Here is a 19547-nt window from a genome sequence, read left to right as displayed (position 1 = left end):
GTGCCAAGTCCTGCTGGAAAATGAAGTCAGCATCCCCATAGAGCTTGTCTATGGAAAGAAGCATGAAGTGCTCCAAAATCTCCTGGTAGATGGCTGCGGTGACCCTGGACTTAATGAAGCACAGTAGACCAACACCAGCAGATCACATGGCTCCCCAAATCAACACAGACTGTGGAAACTTCACACTGGACTTCAAAGCATCTTGCAGTGTGTGCCTCTCTATTCTTCCTCCACACTCCGGCTCCTTGGTTTCCAAATGAGATGCAAAATTTGCTCTCATCAGAAAAGAGGACTTTGGACCACTGAGAAACAGGTAAGACAGGTAAGACACTTCTGACGTTGTTTGTTGTTCAGGAGTGGCTTGACAAGAGGAATACGACATTTGAAGCCCATGTCCAGGATCCGTCTGTGTGTGGTGGCTCTTGATGCACTGACTCCAGCCTCAGTCCACTCCTTGTGAAAGTCCCCAACACTTTTGAATTGCCTTTTCCTGACAATCCTCTCCAGGCTGCGGTCATCCCTGCTGCTTGTGCACCTTTTTCTTCCACACTTTTCCCTTCCACATAACATTCCATACATGTGCTTTGATACAGCACTTTGGGAACTTCTTTTGCAATTACCTTTTGAGGCTTTCAATGTCAATGATGGTTTTCTGCACAACTGTCAGGTCAGCAGTCTTTCCCATGATTGTGATTCCTACTGAACCAGACTGGGAGACCATTTAAAGGCTCAGGAACCCTGTGCAGGTGTTATGGCTTAATTAACTGATTAGAGTGGGACACTTTGAGCCTAGAATATATAACCTTTTCACAATATTCTAATTTATGAGATTGTGGATTTGGGGTTTTCATGAGCTGTAAGCCATAATCATCACAATTATGACAAATCACGGCTTGAACAATCTTGCTTTGCATGTAATGAGTCTATCTTGTTTATTCGTTTCACCTTTTAAGTTGCAATAGTGAAATAAATGAACTTTTGCACGATATTCAAATTTTTTGAGTTTCACTTATATTCTAATCTGCGTCATGGCTCCTGAGAAGTTTGCATCATGAACCATTATTCCTTTGCAAAGACAGGAGAAATTAAATTTCTTACATAAGGCAATATTAGTTTTACCTAAAGATAAATCAAATTCAAGCATTCCAACTTCCAACAGGGATCTAAAAGTCTGAATGTGATTGGTGGGTGTGGGCAAAGCAAAATGTTTAAACTCAAAACAATTTTAGGGCTTATATGAATGGGCATTTTTCCTGCATTTAGCTTATGTTTGAAGTCCACTTTAAATGCAAGTCTGTAGATTCCCATTTACTTTAATTAAGCTAAGGGGATGATGGATCTGATGCTGCATTTGACTAGCTTTGCTCTGTGGTCCATTGGACACCAAGGGGCAGATCCACAAAAGAATTACGCCGGTGTATCTCTTGATACGCCGCGTAATTTCAAATTTTGCACGTCGTATCTTTGTTTTGTATCTACAAAACAAGATACGAAGGCATCTCGGATCGATCCGACAGGCGTACGTCTTAGTACGCCGTCGGATCTTAGGTGCATTTTTTCGGCGGCCGTTAGGTGGCGTTTCCGTCGAATTCCGTGTCAAGTATGCAAATTAGCTTGTTACGGCGATCCACGAACGTACGTCCGGCGCATTTTTTTTATGTCGTTTGCGTTCGGCTTTTTCCGGCGTATAGTTACCCCTGCTATTATGAGGCGTACTCAATGTTAAGTATGGCCGTCGTTCCCGCGTCGCCTTTTGAATTTTTTACGTCGTTTTCCGTAAGTCGTTCGAATAGGGATTTGCGTAGAATGACGTCACCGTCGTAAGCATTGGCTTGTTCCGGTTTAATTTCAAACATGCGCACTGGGATACCCCCACGGACAGCGCATGCGCCGTTCAAAAAAAACGTAGTTTACGTCGGGTCACAACGTATTTGAATAAAACACACCCCCATCACATCCATTTGAATTCCGCGCCCTTACGCCGCCAAAGATACACTACGCTGCCGTAACTTACGGCGCAAATTCTTTGAGGATTAAAAAAAATTAAAAAGTTACGGCGGCCTAGTGTATCTTAGATACGCTGCCCCCGGCTGAGATATGCACCAAGGTACGTGAATCTGCCCCAAAATCTCTTATTGAGATCCATTTATTCACATTGCAAGCAAAGTACGTCAAACACAGCCTTTACTGTTTTTTTTGCGCTTACTTGCGCTTAACATCGCTATGTTTAATCATTAACAACATCTTTCTACAACTATAAATGAGGCCCATTATCTAACAAATGCACAAAAACAGCGGTTTTGTAACAATAACTTGAAGAACTTCATGAGATTAAGATTTCACTTTCTTTGCATCCCTTTTGGAGCTGTCTGCTGCTGCATCCGCTTTTCTTTTACCAGCCTGGAAAAAATATAAACACATATTTTACCTTGCACCAAATTATATTTACTTGGTATAAAGAATGTCAGAGAATTAAAGGTAAAACTCACTGTAAAGTTAATTTTTCCTGGAGTTCATTTAGGAACATAAGAATCAGGGACATCTGAGGTAAACTGTGGCCACTCCCATTCCCAGCATGTGCCAGTTTTGTAGTGCCAAGTGCAAGAAAATTAACATAGAGGGGTGGGACTTGTTCATGCATTCAATGAACTCCAAGAAAAGTATTTTACAGTGAGTACAAAAATCCTATTTTCCTGGTAATTGAGGGACACAGGATTCAGAGACATATGCGATGTCCAAAAGAAGTCCAACTGAGGGATAGGCAACAAAGCAAACAAAAAATTTGGTAACGGGCTCACTAAAAAAAAAACAGATCTGCCTAAAGCACCTTACACCCAAAGCTGACATCAGATGAGTCCTGAACATCTACTTGCTAAAACAAAGGACCAGGTGCCAGCCTTGCAAATCTTGGAAACGGTAACCTGAGGAAAAAGCCCAAGAAATGCTCACAGATCTGGTAAAGTGTGTTTTGACAGGAAAATGTGGAACCGGATTCTTATATTATTGTTAAAACCTATAATCTTGAGTCCGATCTTGAGAACTGGTGTAGAGAGAAGCTGATTCTGCTTTGTGGGTACCACCTGGTATGGCAAAAGAAAGTTAGCCTTCCTAACACTGGGATGACAAAGAAATGATCTCTTCCGAATGGAAGCAGTGGCTGTGATGCAGGTCTGTGTAGCACAAAACTACATCCAGACAATAGAGGGAAATCTGCTTCTGATGTACAGGAGCTAAAAGCAAAGAGAGAGGTGCCTTCTAAGTATGAACTGTACAAATTTTATACTACAGAAAAACACTCACATTGAGGTTACAGGAAATCAGCATTGGGGGGAGAAATGTCCTGCAGTGGTGCATCTCCTGACTCGTTGGTCCATCAAGCTGTGTCACTCATGAGCTCTTTGGTAGGCCGTCCACTAGCTCTGTGTATGGTGGTAAAGCAGAAGAGTAGGGCTGAGGTGCGATCGAGGACCACAGCACCAAATTACGTCACCAGAAGTAGCAACGTTGTTTCTGGGTGCACAGACTCATACGACGCTGCAGACCACGAGCGACTCAGCCCTCATCTCTGCATTATCATCATTCACAGAGTACACAGAGCCGGTGGACAGCTCCCAAAGGGCTCATGAGTGACACAGCTTGATAGACCAGCGAGTCAGGAGATGCACCGCTGCAGGACATTTCTTCCCATGCTGATTTTCTGTAAAGGTGGTGACAGAAAAACAACCTTCCCCATGGAAAGTGGAATTTCCCTTATAGGCTCAAACAAACCAAAAGATGCCATGGAGTGATGGGTAAACATACAGGGGAAGCCACCATACTTGATGGTACTAAGGGCCAAATATTGGTCCAGACTTAACTAAAGGCAAAGCGTTTTCTTTAGTTTTGGATTGAGTGAAAAGATTATATTCTTAATGCATTCTATGCAGCCCCCTCATACTTACTTAAGCCCCATCTCGATCCAGTGATGTTGCACTAGAGTCTCGGCTGTCTGGGACTCCCCTCCTTGTTAGTTGAGACAGCAGCGGGTCACCATTGGCTCCCTCTGCTGTCAATAAAAGTCAGTGAGCCAATGAGGAGATGGGGGTCACTTAGCAGGATGGAGGGGCCAGGAGCGCCAACAAGAGACCCGAGAAAAGGAGGATCGGGCTTCTCTTTGCGAAACCACTGCACAAAGCAGGTAAGTATAAGCATATTTGTTATTTTTAAATGAAAAAAATTAGACTTTAGTATCACTTTATATAAAGCCTATTTAAACTGTGTCGGGTGTGTCAGGTGGTGAAGCTTCACCGGAAGGGTTATTGTCATCTGGAATCAGGGGATCTATACATCTATGGCCTCTCTAGTGGTAAACATAACACTGTGATATCAACTCACTCTTGTGTTCATTTTTAATTCTAGTAATCAATAGTAGACTTTGAAAGAATTTATACAATTTGAAAGGAAAGAGCAGGCCTGTAGACTAGAAATGACACCAAGATGTCAATGAAATTCTCGCATCCTTTTAGTTATAGATAAGGATCATCTCACTGAGCCTCAGAAGGAATCTGTAGTTGTTTCGCTTATGAGCCCAGCAGGGGAAAAGGCCTGTACACATAGAAGACTCCGAACTTTCTACCAACAGTTGACTTTATGTCAAAGATCAGATGAATAAACCTTTCTTTTTACCATCATGAAAGTCTAAAATATTAGCTGCAGAGAGATAATTCCTATTAAGAATACACATTTTGAATTACATGTACATATAAAATGGTATGCATCAGCTATACAGAATTCCTGAGAGATCTACAAAATGGTTGTGTGGAACCTGCTTGCGACAGCCATGCAGTGATTGGACTTGTTGAGATCAGAATGATACACTGGTGTCAGAAATCCAATCCCCAACTTACCCATTAGAATCTGCTGGTCTATTTTACCCATAACCCCCTTCAAAAGGTAAAACCTCTCCTCCTAGTAGGGGAATTGCCACCTCAGGGGTAAATGGCCAGGAGTTAGAGTCCAGCCCACATCCATATCTCAATAAAATTAGGAGCATGAAATATAGACACATTTATTCATATGAAGCCAGTTCTGAAGAAGGTGGATTGCCAAATTCTGTAAAGGTTTATTTCAATTTTTTCTCGATTTTTATTTCACAAGTGAATAGCCTAACGATGTATGTCCTTTTTTCTTTTTGTAATTTTCCTCTTTGTACATATATGCACTGTCCACCTTTGGGATACTACATTATAAAATAAGTGGCTTCTGTGAATAAGTTAAGACTCATGTCCCTAGAGAGATTGTTGCATTGAGGTGTATGTGTGCTTGGTCTAAGGTCCTGTAGGTAATTGCACTGTGTGTTCGCAGATTGCATGCAGATTAAGCGTCAGTGTATCTAAGTTATCACATCTGTCAGACAGATATGTATGCATGTGCATGGTTGCCTAGAACAGTGTTTCTCAACCGTTTTCCATTAAGGCGCGCCCTTGAAAAGTAGTTTCTGTCTTGAGGCACCCCAGTCTAAGGCTTGGTTCACATTACAGTGATTCACGGAATGCACGCAAAATCGCATGCATTCCTGAGATGCAGACAAACACACTGCTCTCCACCAGACACACAGGGATATCATTATTCTTTATGGTGCCCCCATGCATTGGCAAACGTGGTGCATTTTCAGTGCAGTGCAATTAGAAAAAAAAAGATGAGGGAATTCTTTCCCTGTGTTTCTGCAGGGCAGCCCACTGAAATTAATTTGCTGCCCTTTCAGCATGCATCTGCACAGATGTGAACCAAGGGCTTGTTTACATGTAGGCTTTAGCTGCATTTACCAGGAATCAGATGGGGGTATATACATACTGTGGCTGTAAGCACACAGACATGCAAATAGCCTTTTGTAAAATTGGCATTACTTACTTTTACTCCCCCTGCCAGTTGACAGTTCGGCTGAGGATTGAGGAGCTCGGTCTCATGCGACAGTCTTTCTCTGCCAAAAGTGGCACCCCAGTTGATAAAGGCTTTCCTAGAATACCAGTCAGCGAACAAACTGCTAGGTGGTGGAATGCTGTCATAAAATATGTGTCTGGTGTGCAGGGGCAGTGGGAAGAGTGATTGACACAATGATTTAAGCTTGTAGGGTAGCTTGAAGAATCCCAGAAGTGTGTACCAATTTCTAGACTGATCCTCAAGTGCCCAAGGTTGCATGTAAGATTTGTATTTGCCACTTGTGGCCCAACCCATTCTGCTACTTAAAACATCTTGAGTTTGAAAATAATAAACATTACCGATGTCTTTGTCGTTTTCTTTCTTTTCTCTGCTTTTTCTTTCTCTTCTATCTCCAAATTTTCTTTTTCTATCAGTGATATGAGCGTATTACAGCGCCTCTGTAGCTCCTACCAACAATATCAAAGAAATCAGAAACTGCAGACAGTTATGTATAAATAATTCAGTTGATATCAGTTAAAAAGACTAAAGCATATATCAGTTGAGTTTTCAAGACCCTGTAAATGTGTATCTAAACCCCAATTTTTTTTAAATTTTTGGATAGAATGGAGAAAGGTTAGAACCCCTGTCAGGTTTCACTGCTATCTGTGGCACTTGGTAACACTTACAGCTGGGTCGGTGAAAAAACAGGCAGTTGGGCCACATTCTTTCCACTCCACCAAAAGCTGCGAAGACAGCCAGACAGGTTTGTACATGTGCTGAGGCCATAATGCTTTGCTTTGTGGCCACAAAAAGTTACCTCCCAGCGCCTTCAAGTGAATGCAGCCACACCGCAAATGCCCTACACTTGAATGCAATGCATGCAGTTGCAGCGCAGTGGTGCAGCATTTACAGGGTTAAAACACAGGTGGTCACCGCCTGTCAGACGCCCATGAAAAGCAATCCAAATAGCTTTTAAGAGGTGCGGCATGGGCTGCAGCTAGTGTAAGCTTAGTTGTTTTGTACTGGGGACAAACTTTTACCAGAAAGAAGTGAGGAAAAACCTGTAACAGAGAAACGCACAATAAAAACCAAGGTTCTAGCATTTCCAAAAATACGTTTGTTTTTCTGTTAGAGTTTTCAGCCGCCGGGCACCCGCGATTGCTCGTTACAGAGCGGGGACCGGGAGCTGTGTGTGTAAACACACAGCTCTCGGTCCTGTCAGCGGGGGAAATGCTGATCTTCTGTTCATACAATGTATGAACAGAGGATCAGTGTTTCCCCTAGTGAGGCCACCCCCCCCACAGTAAGAACACACCCAGGGAACATACTTAACCCCTTCCCCGCCCCCTAGTGTTAACCCCTTCACTGCCAGTGGCATTTTTATAGTAATCCAATGCATTTTTATAGCACTGATCGCTATAAAAATGCCAATGGTCCCAAAAATGTGTCAAAAGTGTCCGAAGTGTCCGCCATAATGTCGCAGTAACGAAAAAAAAATCGCTGATCGCCGCCATTACTAGTAAAAAAAATATATTAATAAAAATGCCATAAAAATACCCCCTATTTTGTAAACGCTATAATTTTTGCGCAAACCAATCAATAAACGCTTATTGCGATTTTTTTTTACGAAAAATATGTAGAAGAATACGTATCGGCCTAAACTAAGGAAAAAAAATGTTTTTTTATATATTTTTGGGGGATATTTATTACAGCAAAAAGTAAAAAATATTCATTTTTTTCAAAATTGTCGCTCTATTTTTGTTTATAGCGCAAAAAATAAAAACCGCAGAGGTGATCAAATACCACCAAAAGAAAGCTCTATGTGTGGGAAAAAAAGGACGCCAATTTTGTTTGGGAGCCACGTCGCACGACCGAATCGGACGCAATTGTCAGTTAAAGCGTAGCAGTCCCGAATCGCAAAAAGTGCTCTGGTCTTTGACCAGCAATATGGTCCGGGGGTTAAGTAGTTAAAGGAATCTCTTCAACAGTGTCTCCAACAGCAGTAAAGTCTGACAGGAGTTCCAATCCTTCCTCACTCTGTCCAAAATTAAAAAAGTATTTGCTGTTACCTGTGCCTTGAAGAGCAAAAACAATATTTACCCAGTTTAAATACAGAGTAAAACATTTTTTAAAAAACATTCCCAAAACATGTACAGTATGTAAAAGACACACAGGCTCAGAAATTATTATATAACTGAATTTGATTGTCAAAAGAGTGCAGAGTCTTTCATGCCCAGAGAAATGTGAGCCAGGCAAACTTCACCATTTCTTTTGAAACTCAGCTGATGGATTGCACACTGTGAAACAACAACACTCTGTGACACTGAAGGCTTGCCTCTGTGCATTGTGCTCAGAGCAAGTCTATCAAATGCACCGCTGGGAATCCCTTACAAACTCCACTATGCTTGTGGCTGATGACTTCTTACTTTCAGCTTAAATAGTTGCTGTAAATTAAAATTATCATCATTTTACTTTCACATTTTCGTTTTTTTGGCTCCTAGCTTCATTTCCCCTTATACCATTTAATCAGAAAGTTTTCCAGGGAAGAAAGTTCCACAGCTTTTTGCTACAGAATATATAACAAGAAATTGCTCTTGCCTGTAAAGTGCTGTCTATATGGATAATGCCACTCTGATGGCTGAAAGGAAGGAGAATTTGAAGAGACTATTGTTTAAGGTTGTGTCAGGTAACCCTAGCCAACTCCTACAGATAAATGAGGAATACACGTTTATTTTCCTAGACTCTAGGATTTCTGCAGATGGTAACTGTAGCCTAGAAATCGAAGGATGCCTAAAATATTTCATTATCAACAAAGACTGTATAGTCAGAGGTATGTGTTACTACATATGTAACTAAATAACTTTTTCACACCAAATGAATGTTCGAGGTAAAGCAGTGTTCACTTTAAATATCCAATCAAATGGAAGGGAAATAAAAAACCACAAGACAGCAGCCAATGTAGCTTTACCCTAATTACTAAAGTCTCTGCTACATTTGTAAATCAATCCTTCTGAGTCACCCAAATCATTGAAATAAATGTTATCCCAAAGTTAAAGAGTAGTTAACAGTAGTCAAAAAATTATTTTCTTTCGCTTTGGCAGGAGTAGACAAGGGTTAAAACCCCCATCAGTTTATTGTTTGCAGTCTGTCCCCCATTAGGGAGGTTTCTGTTAACTTCCTGTTCCAAAGACGCAACAGGAAATCTGAACAATGAAAGGGGAATCATCTTCTTTCACAGTTTCCACCAGAACAGGTGTTCCCACTGGAAAATGTGTCCTCACTCTTGTTATGGCAAGAACTGTAAAACCTTAGATTTCCTATCACACCCAGAACAAAACAGAGTCGTTCTAATGGCACTCAGCCATTCATAGGCAGCTTTGTATTCTGTGAATGAATACAAAGCCTATAATGATTGGCTGAGACGGACTGATTACGTCATGATCTCTGACTCAGCCAATCAGAGGAAGCTTTGTGTTCATTCACAGAATACAAAGCTGCTTCTGAATGGCTGAGCACTGCTCAGACCAATTCTGTTTTGTTCTGGATGTGAGATGGAAAGTCTCTGTCTCACAGGCAGAACCCAGCACTGTGTAGTTTATATATTTAAAGCTACATGCAGTTCATACAGTGCTTAGAGCCAATGCAGCAACTTGTGAAGGAAGTAGTTCATTTAGACCAGCTTGAAAATCAGCTTTAAAGTCCAATATACTTTATAGCAAAACACAAATTTAATAAATCACAGCTTACCCATCCTAAAAACAACACTAAACAACATTCTTACTCTCCAAAAATAATCCATACACAGCCACTGCTTATTGGCACTGTAATCTATTTTTAATCGTTTCTCACTGTGTTTTTCTGCCTCCTTGCAACATCCTCCATGACCTTCTGAACCTCCCATTTTCCTTCACTTTCATTTATATGGAACAAGTAGTGCAATTTAGTTGCAGTGATGTGCACTGCTCTATGCACAGTACAAATACCACAGTTCATAGTCATTTTGGGAAAGAGCAAAGTTGGGTGGCTACATTCCTACATATAGTGGGACAATGGAGTGTAAACGTAGCCATACTCTAGCAGCAAGTTGGATCACAACATCAAGAAAAAAAATGGAGATTTGGAGGCCAGAAGCAAAAGAAGGTGCTTTTCTGAGTTAAAGTGTTACTAAAAGTTTGTTTATGCACAGATACTAACCTTCTTGAATTGCCCCCAAAACATGTCCAGATAAGACAGAATTAGTGGAGTCGGTCTGCACATGCTCAGTTTGGTGTGTATTGCTAGAGAGATTGTTTTTTTGGGGGGGAGAGTGCATGTGATCAGCACAGGGCCAATCAGCACTGTCCAGACAGAGGTTAAGGGGTCCTGCATCCTGATAGGACAGCCAGTGCAGTATGAAAACTCTTCCTACAAGCTTTAATCAGGCACTGGTAGAAGTCACAAGACTGCTATATACTGCAGATGTGAAAAGGTATTTAAGTTTGTATTTACTAACTTTAATGGTATCTCCATGTTCTGTGTACTGTGGGAGACCAGATATCGTGAATACAGGGTCCTGGGTTTAGTAACACTTTAAGTGTCACTTTAAATGTGGTGGCTACATACATCCTGTCTTAGGGTGGCTCTACTGTAGACGGATGCAACAAAGCCAACCTTGGAAAAAAGCAAGGTCAATATGGGGAGAGGGTAGTGTGAGATGTTCTAGCAGATATAGATGAACTTGACTAACAAAAGCTGAACTCCAGCTAAGACTTTTTAGGCCTCATGCGCACTGCTGCTGTTAAACTAACATTCTGTGAGTTTGGCAGGGAGTTTTTTTCTGCTCTTAAACTCCCCTCTATGTTATCCTATGTGTCCATGCACATATGAACGTTTTTAGCAGTTTATCAGCAGCACAACAAAAAACGCTGAACATTGTTAAAGGCTCATAAATGTGCATAAACTCTAGGCACATTAAACACTTCAGCGTTTGTTTATTTCAATGGCGAGAACAAATTTTAAATTCTGGCCAATGAAATAAACTCCCAAAAGCCAAACTCTATTAAACTCTGATAAACCCACCTAGACTGTTTTGAAAAAATACAGCTTAGGTGAGTATATGATGCTTGTTTTCTCCTGTCAGGATAAAAAGCATTTGCAAGAAACCAGTGTGCATGAGACCATAAGCAGAAAAATGTGTATATCCAGGGCGCTCCAAGAATTTGAATCCTGATAGATAAAGTCTGTGTTGGAGAGGGTAGCAGATCTTCACACACTTTAGGCAGCACTCAGGGAGACAAGCAATCTCTAATGGGAACAGAAAAACAAACAAGGCGCCTTAAAGTGCAGAAATATAAAACTTTTAATATCCCCTAAAGGGGTTAAAAACACTTACAAGATGGTGGATAAAGCAGGCATGTAGCAGGTAAGTGTGTCCAGAAGATGTTCCAGACTGGAACATCTTCTGGACACACTTACCTGCTACATGCCTGCTTTATCCACCATCCTGTAAGTGTTTTTAACCCCTTTAGGGGATATTAAAAGTTTTATATTTCTGCACTTAGAGGCGCCTTGTTTCTTTTTATGAGACCATAAGCAGTTACAGTAACAGGTTTTTTTTTTGCCTTTTGCATAAAGGTTTTCCAAAAATGAATAAAACTTGACCATTTATAAGCACCCTGGCCAGTGGTAAATGGTTTGTCTCAACCCTCTAATTGCCACTTTTGCCAAAAGACCTTCTGGCGTCAACAGGTGAAAATAAAGAAAAAAAAATGCAGCCAACACAAATGATAAGCTACAATTTAGAAACATTTTTTTTTTTTTATTTAATACCACTTTAAAGTGGTTGTAAACCCACTATTTGGACTTTTACCTACAGGTAAGCCTATAATAAGGCTTACCTGTAGGTAAGGAGAATATCTCCTAAACCTGCACGGTTTAGGAGATATTCCCCCCGCAATGCGGGCGGCGCATGCGCAGGGGGGAATCCACGGCTGAAGGACCGGCATCCGCCGGACCCTGCCGATTTTAAATCTCCCGCGCGCACGCGCGGGAGTGACGTCATCGCCGCTCCAGCCAATCACAGCGCTGGAGCGGCGATACCCGGAAGACACGCCGGAGCAAGATGACATCCTGCTCGGCGTGGACCAGGTAAGTGGTAAACACCTCGTTCCGAGGTAAGTATTTCATAATAGGCTAGTATGCGGTGCATACTAGCCTATTATGCCTTTTGCATTGCAGGTTTGGGGAAAAAAAAAAAAGTTTATGCGGTTTACAACCGCTTTAAGAAAAAAGATACGGATGCAGATTTGCTGGGGCAATACAAGTGGTATTGCATTGAAGAATACTGCACAACCACCAGCAACTTGCTTTTATCATCACAGTATTTACAAACCATAATTAAATGTTTATTAACTAAATATTTAAGCATTACTAGAAAACAAAGCTCCATATGTGGCACCATTCTGTATATATTCATTATAAACTGAAGAAAAACAAGATATTTTTATCTGAAGTCAACAGCTTCAACATATTTAGCAGAGCTACTGTTTACTGTGATTCCAAATAAGCATTGAAAGAAGCTCCTGCAAGAAATGTAGAAGGCAAGTTTGTCAGACACAGCTTCCATCACCGAGCTAAAAAGGCATAAAGCATAGCAGTGGAGAATATGCTAATTTATTTGTTATGCTGTTAGTCACAAGCTGTCAGGTGTAGCACTGTCTACCAGTTTAATCACAGTGTTTTACAATGATCTTTAACACATTGGTTACATCAGTCTCTACTTCTGGAGCAACTGTGACACTGCTTTCTACATACCTTATGACAGTTGCAGTGGACAAGTATATTTTGGGACCTAGCATGCACTGAACAACATTTGGTATGTTAAACTGACCATAAACCATTACAAGTCCTGTGCACAGCACCAACACTCAGAGCGTTTGCAAGACGCATTAGAATAAAACAATCATCACAACATACTTTAAAGCCATAACAGGCCCAGTATGCAACAAATGAAGCCTGTGCCATAACGTTCTGTTTCTGTCATTTTTAATAGGCAGTATTTTGCCTAGAAATGTTTGTTCAGCCAGGCGGAATAAAAGAGTATCTATAAACAAGTGATAAGCGCTTCAAATGGGTGATCGTGACCATAACAGAGGATGATTCCAATAATACGTGCACAAATATAATCAATAACTGCACTGTGGTATGTGAAAAATTATCAACTGGGAAAGGGTAAACCCAAAATTTAACACAAGGATGTGATCATGGAATGGTATAAATAAATGAATAAATAAATCTCTGTGCATTCAAAAGTGTCCAGAAGTAGTAAAGTGCAAATGCTGAAGCTTCAAAAAATAAATAAATAAATAAGTGAATAAATAAAGAAGGTCCAAGATGACAGACAGTCTCTAAGCCAGGTGAGTCTGAATAGGTGAACTTCTGAAACTCTATTTTCTTCCCTCAAACAGTTAGTGGACTATCCTCATAGGTAATATAGTACCCTTACCTGCAGGGTGCTATATATATGCATATAGTAAGGGGGTTATTATAGAGGACCGCCTCCACCCCCACAAATCTACGACTACTATGGAAACTATAATAGAGGACCCCCGCAGATACAGGACCAATATGGAGGACACTATAGAACACCAATAGTGACCCATAATAGATTTGAACCCCTCAGAGGGCAACAGGAACAATATTATGAGGACTCACGTTCAAGCTATGACCAGCAATATACAGCACCTCGGTCATCTTTTTTAGACAGGGAAAGGAGGGAACATTCCCCACGAAGATCGATACCAGACCCGCACTGCTCACCCAGGAGAAGAACACAGGAAACGACAACAAAACCAAGTCCAGAAACAAGAGGGGAAACAGAGCAGGAAAGGGACAACAAAAGAAAAAGAAAAGACGAGGAGAGAACGTGGTGAATTTAACCTCCATTCAACTGACATCGGAAGAACTAGCTGTCCTAGATAGGGGATTAAAACATGCACCAGTAAAAAATCTTAGCAAATTTGATACCTACATTGGGATTCGGAAATATATCCGAAAACTTAATATGAAGAAATATTTCATTAGTGATAAGTTTTCACATCCTGTACAACAACCCCCAAACAACCAACCAACATACAGTACGCTACGCAACAATTCCACCTTTAATCCACAAGTGTCAGACAATCAACATATAGAGGTCTTTAAGAAATTAGTCCTAGCAGACCTTGACACATTGGAAGTGAAGAAAAAATTTGACCCGATTCATATGAAAAAGGGAATTAAGTCATTGACGGAAAGAAACAACGTAGTTATCCGCCCAGCGGACAAAGGGGGAGCAATTGTTATACAAACTAAATCTCAATACCTGGGAGAATTAGATCGCCAATTGTCGGATGAAGAGACATATGTCAAATTACCAGGAAATCCCACCAACACGTATAAGAAAGAACTTAAATTGGTGGTAAACCTAGGAGTGAAGAGAGATATACTGAACAAAAAAGAGGCCAAATATCTGGTGCCGGAATGCTGTAGAATTCCAGTAATATATACAGTGCCCAAAATCCACAAGTCCAAAGATAACCCCCCTGGAAGACCGATAGTTAACGGCATCGAGTCACTCACTTCCAGAATGGGACAATATATCGACTTTTTCATCCAACCGGCCGTACAAAATACGAGAGCATATTTAAAAGATACCAAACATATTCTCCAACTTCTCGACACAGTCCCTGTGGCAGAAGGAAGTACGATCCTTGCCACAGCGGACGTTTCGTCGTTATATACTATAGTAGGCCACCACGATGCATGTCACGCAGCCAAGTGGCTATTACGTGAACATAGTAACATGGCATGCAAACAACGCAAATATTTAATCAAATGCCTAGAGTTTTGCCTTAAATTTAATTATTTTTGGCATAACCAGACCTACTTTAAACAAGCCATAGGCATAGCTATGGGCGCCAAATTTGCCCCAAGCATAGCCAACGCCTTTATGGCTCAATGGGAAGAATCTGCCATTTATGACCATACACCGACTGAGCTTCTATTGTACAAGAGGTACATAGATGATGTCATCATTCTATGGAATGGCAGTAAAGATAGTCTGGAGCAATATATGGAAAATCTGAATAAGAACAAGAAAAACATCAAACTGGTTTGGAAAATAGATGTAAAAACGGTTGACTTTTTGGATTTGAGCTTAACATTAGAAGGAAATAAAATCATAACCAAAACCTATTTCAAAGTCGTCGACACAAACAGTTACCTGTCAGTTGAAAGTTGCCATCACAAACCATGGCTCTATAATATTCCTAAAGGACAACTTGTCAGGCTAAAAAGAAACTGCACGAGGGAAGATGACTTTAGGGAACAGGCCCAATTCATTGGAAAAAGGTTTGAAGAAAAGGGTTATGATAAATCCTGGATAAATGAACAAATACGGAATGTACAGGAACTGGACAGAAGACCTATGCTTGAAAACAAGATAACCAATAGAAAATCTCAAACGGATCTGGCACCGTGTCTCATATTGGACTATAATGTCCAATATAGAGACATAAATAAACTCATTCAACGACACTGGCATGTGTTATTGAACGACAAGGATCTAAACACAATACTCCCCACTAAGCCCAAAATCATATATAAACGGGCTCCAACCCTTAAAGATATGTTGGTCAAATCTGTGATTGCCTCGCCCCCGAAACCAATGTTCTCTTTCTTCAATGGAAAGGGATTTCATCCATGTAGGAACTGTTTTGCCTGTAGACATGCCAAATTATTTCAAGGCAAACGGCAAGACTTCATTGGCACCAACACAGGGCACACACACCAAATAAGAGATTTTATTGGATGCCACACGGAAGGTGTGATATATGTGCTCCAATGTAGTTGCAATCTACAATATGTGGGCAGGACAAAAAGGAAATTGAAATTGAGAATAGAGGAACATGTACGAAACATTACTAATGGCTATCCCAAACACAGTGTATCACGACATTTTACAAAAGAACATAACCAAGATCCTAGTACACTACAATTTTGGGGTATAGAAAAATACAAGGCATCCTGGAGAGGTAGCCACAAAATACGGGTTATCAGTCAGAAAGAATCCCGCTGGATACATACCCTCAACACACTTACCCCGGGGGGTATGAATGTGGATTTCGATCTCAATTGTTTTTTAAATAATTTTTAATTATATTTTATCTCATTTTAACTAGTATAGCATGAATGCTATTATATAGAGGATTTATGTTTTATATATGTTTTTCATGTATAGTGTTCATTGATAGAGTATGTTATATTTGGTGTGGTGGCCTCGGGTCTGTGGGGGTGTCGGTGAATCCACCCATGGCATTATTATACTTCACCCCCGAGATATTGTGGGTTATAAACTAACCTTATGGACCTCTAATTGTGTGAGATGCTCCTTTATGAGTATCCCCATTGTCCATTACACCAGGCCCCACTATACTCCAATAATAGATTGACATATACATACCCCTATGGACACATCACTATATACATATTTGCAGAAAAACAGATTCCACTGCTACCCTCACGTATACGTATATATTTTAACTCTATTTTTACATATATATTTTAATTATCACCACCTCTCAAGTTGGCTTGATCGTTATATATAGTTCAGTCAACCTGAATGGTTTCAATATTATATTGGTATTATGATTAAATATGTGGTCTAATCATTATCTATTAACTAGATGACATTCACACTGATATGTACATTTACACAAATATTGGACACTTGTATTGCCAATACATGCCCTGTATCTAACTATCAGTTAATGCCTCCACTTCTTGTTTTCCATCCATATTTTAACTCTTATTCAATTCCTATTAACTTATTTTAACATTATAAATAATGTGCACATCAGAGCTTTAACTTTTAAATACACACATGGCCAGTATACTTCACTTTATTTTTATATATAATGAGGAGCATTCTCATAACTATATTTGCATTTTTTCGTGTTGCCTATTAACAACAGTTCTGTCACTTTATAGTTTGGATTATATATACAGAACTCAGCAACGTTCAGCGATGTCCTACTACACTCGCTTCATCCATTAGTATGTCCATTGATATGGACTACAAGAAAATGGAAGCTTGTTTACTTCCGGTTTGTCACTATTTAATTGACGGCCTGACAGCCAATAGGGTTCCCCTGATGAAGTCACGAGGTGCGTGACGTAACGCCGTAGGGAGTCAGACCGAGATTTACATCCGCACAAGCCGGAGGCCACCGGACGTCAGGCGGTACATAGAACGCCGCGTCCCCGGGAATTTTAAAAATACAACACTGCATGCGCCCATCCTTGCTCTGCCTGCTTTGCTCTATTTATTATATATATATTTTTTTGCTACAATAAATACGCGCAAGCTTAAACTTATTACACTATCGGAGGCATTTTTTCCTCTCCCTCTGTCCCCATTCCACCCGCACTGAGGACCACGGAGCCTGGAGAGATCCAACAGCCGGAGCAGTAGGAGTGATCCACAGTCGGGGACGCAAGAACATCCATTGTGGAGTCCTTACTATATGCATATATATAGCACCCTGCAGGTAAGGGTACTATATTACCTATGAGGATAGTCCACTAACTGTTTGAGGGAAGAAAATAGAGTTTCAGAAGTTCACCTATTCAGACTCACCTGGCTTAGAGACTGTCTGTCATCTTGGACCTTCTTTATTTATTCACTTATTTATTTATTTATTTTTTGAAGCTTCAGCATTTGCACTTTACTACTTCTGGACACTTTTGAATGCACAGAGATTTATTTATTCATTTATTTATACCATTCCATGATCACATCCTTGTGTTAAATTTTGGGTTTACCCTTTCCCAGTTGATAATTTTTCACATACCACAGTGCAGTTATTGATTATATTTGTGCACGTATTATTGGAATCATCCTCTGTTATGGTCACGATCACCCATTTGAAGCGCTTATCACTTGTTTATAGATATTTGATTTTTTTGTGTTATGTGAACACTCTTAGATATAGCTGCATCAGATTTATATTTATGATCACCTGCTTTATTATCATCGCTGTATACTCACAGTAGCGCATTGAAATTTTTTCACTTTTTATTCACTGGAATAAAAGAGTAGCTGGTAGTAAAAACAGATCTGTGGCTACTAACAGGATATAGATATGCCAGTGTAACAAACACATCCAATAGACAAAATACAATCTTCATCCCCCTGGCCAAGTGTAAAAGTACACATTCTCACTACAATATAGGCAGGGCTAAATTTAACATATTTGTCTCTAACCAAACAGTAAAGCATGGGGGAGGCAGGGCTGTATTTTGGCCTAGGCTTAGAGCGGCACTTTGCGGGGGGAGACCCCCTGCACGAAAAGAAAGATGGGATGAGAATAAGGTACCGATCCTCATTGTCTCTCAAACCTCATACTGTGTCTTATCTGTGCTCCAGCTTTCCAACTTTGTTTCTCCTATCTCCCTGTTATCTGAAATAGGGAGAACTCTCTAGTAATTAACCCTCTGTGTCATTGGTGCTAGAGGAGGACTGTGCTTTTTATTCTTTGTATCAATGGACACAAGTACACTGCTGCTTACATATATGGATAACTCTTTACAGCTCAATATCTGTAGGCTGGTGCTTCTGGGATCAATGGCATTTAACACCTTGTGTCTGCTTGTATGTGGTAACCTTTCATAATTACCTGTATGGCTAAGGCTCTGCTCACACTGGAAACGACTGCATCCCTGTTCTCCATTTCAAGGATGAACCAGGGTCGATTATTTGCCTGAATTCGGCGCTGAAACCCTGCCAAAGGTGCACAGCGTTCCTGTGCAAACCGCTCCGCAGCCGCAACGGACATATGTGCGCCAGCTTCATAGAGAGCCGGTCACATTCTCCTGTCATGCGAATTGGATGAGGGGAAAACCCACATCCAATTCACATAGGTGTGAACCCAGCCTAATGCTGCCTTCTGACATATGAAGAAAAGTGTCATTTCTGATCATAGATCAGTCAGAATTGTATTACCCATCCTGCTGACTACATTTAGCCTAGGTTCACACTGATGCAGGTTAGAAACCGTGCAAGTTCAGCTGAACTCACACAATTTCAAACCAGCAATGCAGTCTGACTTCTGGGGACGATTTGACAGACATCTGTATGTGTTCATGCACAGATGTCAATTCAAATCGCCCCCGGAGTTGCCAAAAGTAGCACAATAACTACTTTTGGGAATCGGTGCAGCGCCGCAAAGTCAGCGTTGCACCAATTCAGACGATGCCATTGCCGGCAAATCATCCTGATGTGAATGGGTGCTTAAAGAGGAACTGCAGTCTGCTCACATAATTTGGTATGAATAGAATGCAATTGGAGACCCTTATTAGGCACTGATGAGGCTGCCCTGATGGGCACTGATGAGTCTGCATTGATGGGCACTGACAAGACTGCACTGATAAAGCTGCACTGATGAGCACTGGTGAGGCTGCATTGATGGGCACTGGTGAGGCTGCATTGATGGGCACTGATGAAGCTGCATTGATAGGCACTGATGAGATTGCTTTGATGGGCACTGATGGGGCTGCATTGATGGGCACTGGTGAAGCTGCATTGATAGGCACTGATGAGGCTGCTATTGGTTCCCACTTTTTATGTACAG

The 19547-nt window shown here is 40.8% G+C and overlaps 1 protein-coding gene across 3 annotated transcripts in view; it reads right to left on the bottom strand.

The window, feature by feature from the left end:
- Positions 1 to 2052: 2052 nt before the first annotated feature.
- Positions 2053 to 19547, bottom strand: part of LOC120913738 (probable global transcription activator SNF2L1) — a 241285-nt gene continuing 223790 nt past the window's right edge. For all 3 annotated transcript variants that reach the window (XM_040323922.1, XM_040323920.1, XM_040323921.1), the window contains 2 exons: positions 6258 to 6365; positions 2053 to 2400 (listed from right to left, as the gene is read on the bottom strand). In XM_040323922.1, coding sequence (XP_040179856.1) covers positions 2332 to 2400; positions 6258 to 6365 — 177 coding nt within the window. In that variant the 3' untranslated portion in view covers positions 2053 to 2331. The remainder of the gene's footprint in view (positions 2401 to 6257; positions 6366 to 19547) is intronic.

This window comes from Rana temporaria, chromosome 9 (genome assembly GCF_905171775.1).
Source record: "Rana temporaria chromosome 9, aRanTem1.1, whole genome shotgun sequence".
NCBI classification, from domain to species: Eukaryota; Metazoa; Chordata; class Amphibia; order Anura; family Ranidae; genus Rana; species Rana temporaria.
Note: the sequence above shows the minus strand (reverse complement) of the source record. Positions and strands in the feature narration are given on the sequence as shown.